Raw genomic sequence first — 5,000 nt, 5'->3', positions numbered from 1 at the left:
AGCAGCTGTTCCTCCTGCTGATGCTGTTGCTGTCGCAGCTGTTCCTCGTGCTGCTGCTGCTGCTGCTGCAGCTGTTCCTGCTGCTGCTGCAGCTGTTCCTGCTGGTGTTGCTGTTCCTGCTGGTGCTGCTGGTGCTGCTGCTGCAACTGTTCCTGCTGCTGCTGCAACTGTTCCTGCTGCTTCTTCTGCTGCTGCAGCTGTTCCTCCTGGTGCTGCTGCTGCCGCACCTGTTCCTCCTGGTGCTGCTGTTGCTTCTGCTGTTCGCCCTGCTGCTGCTGCTGCTGCTGTTGCTGCTGTTGCTGCTGCAGCGGTAACCAAGGAAAAGAGGACAGAGGATCGTATGCTTGTTGGCTTAAGGATGACTCAAGGCCTCCATAGAAAGGGTTTTGCATCTGCTGCTGCTGCTCTGTTGCTGCTGCTGTTGCTGCTGTTGCTGCTGCTGCTGTTGTTGTTGTTTGTGCTGCTGGATCAACGGGTAGATGTGGTGGCTCTGCTGCTGCAGCAAGAGCAGCAAAATTAAAAATGTCGTGCTGCTGCTGCTGCGGCTGCTGCTGCTGCTGCTGGTCAGCGGGGTGTCTGCCCTGGTCAAAGATAGTTCCGCTAGGAGGTGTTGGCCCAATTGCTGCTGCTGCTGCTGCTGCTGCTGCAGGCATTGCTGCTGCTGCTGTTGCTGGTGTGGCTAAGGGTTGGGGTGTATTGGCAGCTTCTTGCAGCAGCAACTGTGCTTCTGCTGCTGCTGCTGGTGGCATAAGAAAGTTAAGGAATTCCTCCACTATATTACCTTCAGGTACTGTATCCTGTTGCTGCTGTTGCTGCTGTTGCTGCTGTTGCTGCTGTTGCTGCTGTTGCTGCTGTTGCTGCTGCTCCTCCGCACTGGCACCATAGATTAGGTTATCTGCTGTGTGTATCTGTGCTGCTGCATTTGCTGCAGTCCCTACATAAGCCGCATTCGCTGCAGCAGCACTTGCTGCAGCAATAGGAGGAGCAGCAGGTGAATGAGATACAGCAACAGGAGCAGCAGCAGCAGCAGCAGCAGTAGCAGCAGAAATAGGACAATTAGCACTAGTAGATAAGAAATTATTTGCTGCCTGTGTAGTACCTAATGCTGCATATTTATAACAAAGAAGAGAGGAGACATTAAAGGAGACAAAATGGCAAGGCTGAGGGACAATACGCATGCGGTGTATAGCATGAGGATCTGCTGCTGCTGCTGCTGCAGCAGCAGCAGCAAGCTGCTGTGCAGCACGACAAGATGCCTGGCATGCACTTATGCTGCTCCTCTTATCTACCTCTGCAGGTAATCCTGTTATTAATATATCCTTTAATACACAAGAAGGAGCAGCAGCAAAATTAGATATTATTTGCTGCAATTGCTGCAGTTGCTGCTGCTGCTGCTGAGGTAAATGCTGCAGCAGCAGCAAATCATTCTCTTTCTTTATTTGTCTGCTGCTGCTAAACCCTAAACCCTTAAATGCTTCCTCTGCTTCGCTCATTACTACTGCACGTACACCTGCGCGCTCACGACGGTTGCTGCTGCGGCTGCTGCTGCGGCCACTGCTGCTGCTGCTGCTGCTGCTGCTGCTGATGTTGCCGCTGCTGCTGCTGCTGCTGCTGCGGTTGCTGCTGCGGCTGCTGCTGATAGGACGCTGCAGACGAGCAGCAGGAGTTATTGACCTCTCAGATAAACGACGCACAGGAGCACCAGACGCATGCAGCTGTTGTAGCTGCTGCTGCTGCTGCTGCTGCTGTTGCTGCTGCTGTTGCTCCTGGTCATCCTCCTGCTCCGCCGGTTTACGCTGCTGCTCCTTCTCCTGCTGCTGGTCGTTCTGCTGCTGCTGCTGCTGCTTTGCATCCTCCTGCTCCGTCCGTTTATGCTGCTGCTCCTTCTCCTGCTGATGCACGTTCTGCTGCTGCTGCTGCTGCTGCTGCTTGTGCTGCTGCTGCATAACACGAGATGCTGACGGATAGCTTAAATCTCCTGTATACACAGATGCTTGTGTCCCTTGTTGCTGCTGTTGCTGCTGTTCCTGCTGCTGCTGCTGCTCCTGTTGCTGCTGCAGCAGCAGTTGCTGCATCTGTAGTTGCAAGAACTGTTGACGCTGCCGTTCTAATTCTTGATATTGCTGCAGCAGCCCTTGCTGCTGCTGCTGCTGCTGCTGCTGTGGCAGCTGCTGCTGCTGTGGCAGCTGCTGCAGCTGTGGCAGCGGCTGCTGCTGTGGCAGCTGCTGCGTTAGTTGTTCTTGTTGCTGCTGCGGTTGCTGCTGCAACTGTTGCTGTTGAAGGAACTGCTGCTGCAGGAGTTGCTGCTGCAGCAGTTGCTGATGCAGGAGTTGCTGCTGCTGCAGCTGTTCCTGCGATTGTTGATTAAGCGGTTGGTTTAGAAGTTGTTGCTGCAGCAGCTGCTGCTGCTGCCCATCCTGTTGCTGCTGCTGCTGCAGCTGCTGTTGCTGCGCGAGCTGTTGTGCCAAGAGCAGCTGCTGCAGTATATGCTGCTGCAACTCCGGTTCCTGTTGCTGTTGCTGCAGGAGTTGCTGCAATAGTGGCTCCTGCTGCTGCTGCTGCTGCTGCTGCTGCTGCTGCAGCTGCTGCAGCAAGTCCTGTTGGGTCCCTTCTGCTGCAGTGTCTGGCCGTTCAATTTCTATTTTAAATAGTTCTTGCTGCATTTGCTGCTGCAGCTTTTGCTGATACGCCTGCTGCTGCTGCTGCTGCTGCTGCTGCTGCTGCTGCTCTCCTCCCCCTCCCCCTCCCCCCCCCTGCTGCTGCTGCTGCTGCTGCTGCTGCTGCTGCCTAAGTTCCTTAACAGTATGCTCAAATGCATTAAGTGTTTGTATCCATGAATCTTGTGGATGTGTTAATCTATAAGAAATAAATAAATCTGTTTTTTTGTTTGCTTCCTCTGCTGCTGTATACGTCTTATATAATGTATCTATTAATCCATCTAATATATTTACTCCTCCTCCTGCTGCTCCTGCTGCTCCTGCTGCTCCTGCTGCTCCTGCTGCTCCTGCTGCTCCTGCTGCTCCTGCTCCTCCTTGTGCTGCTGATAGGGTTGTTTGTAGGGGTGATATTGGTGTAACTGCAGCAGCAGCAGCAGCAGCAGCAGGGAATAGAGGTGATGATAGTCCTGCTGCTAATGGGGTGGTTGATGATTGCTGCTGCTGCTGCTGCTGCTGCTGCTGCTGCTGCTGCTGCTGTTCAGCTGCAGCAGCAGCAGCTGCTGCAGCAGCAGCAACAGCTATTTGCTGCTGTACATATTGAGGGGATAAGAGAGGAAGCAGCAGCAGCTGCTGCAGCTGATGGGGAGAAAGAGAGGATAATCTATTAGATAAAAAAGTACCAGGTGCTGCTGCTGCTGCTGCTGGTGTTGTTGCTGCTGCTGCTGCTGCTGCTGCTGATGTTAATAACTTTTGTGCTGCTGTTGCTGCAGCTTCAGCAGCACCACTTGCAACATTTGTTGCAGCTTGTGCTGCACCTGCTGCTGCTGATGCTGCAGCCTGTGCTGCTTCTGTTGCTGCAGTTTTTGCTGCTGCAGCAGCAGCAGCAGCAGGTAATGCAGTGTATGCCTCTATAGGAGATAAATCCTCATTTAAGAAGACAGAGGGAGGATAATTTGCTGCTGCTGCTGCTGCTGCTGCTCCTGCTGCTGCATGCGGACGATCAGCAAAGTAAGTAGAGGTATTCGCTAATGGTAGCCGCTGCAGCAGAGTTGGGCGTACACCTAAACGGCGACTCCTGCTGCTACTGCTGCTGCTGCTGCTGCTGCTGGTGTTGCTGCTGCTCTTCCTGCTGCTGCTGCTGCTTGTGCTGCTGCTGCATGCAGTTGGCAGCAACAACAGAGAATAAAGGCAGAGGAATAGAAGGAAACGAAGAGAGGCAGCAAAGGGCGTCATTAAATAAAAAAAAGAAATAAATAATTAAATTATATATTTATTCTTTTTATTTATTATTTATTATTTATATATTTATTTATATTTATTTATATTTATTTATTTATATTTATATTTATATATATATATAAGGGTTATATAACGAACAAATAAAGAAAATTGTATGCATAAAAAGAGGCAAATGTTTATTTTTTTTTCTTTTTTTTTATACAAATAAAATAAAAAATGACAAAAATAAATATAATTTAATTATAAATAAATAAATAAAACAAACAAATACAAAAAAAAAAGAATAAAATAATAATAAATAATATTATTCAATTTATGGTCTGTGTTACTAAGGAAGGGGGGGAAGAAGGAGGGGTGGCGTTGCTGCCTCCTTATATATATAAATAATAATAAAAAATACTATTTATTTATTTATTTATTTATTTATTTTATTTAAATAATTAAATTTATTTAATTCCTTTATTTTAATTCCTTTTATTGCTGCAGACCAGCAGCAGCAACAGCAGCAGCAGCAGCAGCAGCAGCAGCAGCAAGCAGGTGACCTGCTCTGCACACTTTGCAGTATACATACTGCAAACTTGAGGTGTATAGGCAGCTAATAAATAAATTTATATAAAAATAAATAAATAAATAAATAAATAAATAAATAATAAATTATATAAAGAGGGTTTACTGTTTCTCTATACATAGGGAGGAAAACCCTAAACCCTAATCATTGTTAATAAACCCTAAACCCTAATTATTGTAATAAACCCTAAACCCTTAACACGGGACAAACCCTAAACCCTCAGCAGAAGGCAGGGAGGGATAAACCCTTTAGAGAGGAGTAACAAAGAAAGGAGAATAAAAAAGATATAAAACCCTAAACCCTAAACCCTAAACCCTAGGGCTATAGAAGAATATAAGAGATAAAAAAGATAAATACAAATAAGGGTTTAGGGTTTAGGGTTTAGAGGCTAGGGTTTAATTATATCTATAAACAAATAAGAGGGTTTAATTGTTTCTTCTTATTATATACACTCTTATTTAATAGAGTATATATTCATAATGAAGAATTAGGGTTTAGGGTTTAGGGTTTAGGGTTTACGGTGTTTGTACATTTAA

The 5,000-nt window shown here is 47.2% G+C and overlaps 1 protein-coding gene across 1 annotated transcript in view; it reads right to left on the bottom strand.

Annotated features, from left to right (window-relative positions):
• The window catches only part of EMWEY_00032380 (hypothetical protein, conserved), a gene marked incomplete at both ends in the record, with an annotated part of 7,766 nt that extends 3,876 nt beyond the window's left edge, over positions 1–3,890 (bottom strand). Inside the window, one exon of the mRNA XM_013478405.1 lies at positions 1–3,890. This exon is cut by the window's left edge and continues 2,649 nt beyond it. Within this exon, the coding sequence (XP_013333859.1) occupies positions 1–3,890 (3,890 nt within the window).
• Between the last annotated feature and the right edge of the window lie 1,110 nt (positions 3,891–5,000).

The sequence above is a fragment of the Eimeria maxima genome, genomic scaffold (assembly GCF_000499605.1).
Source record: "Eimeria maxima Weybridge genomic scaffold, Emw_scaff420, whole genome shotgun sequence".
Lineage (NCBI taxonomy): Eukaryota > Apicomplexa > Conoidasida > Eucoccidiorida > Eimeriidae > Eimeria > Eimeria maxima.
This window is presented reverse-complemented; position numbering and strand designations above follow the sequence as displayed.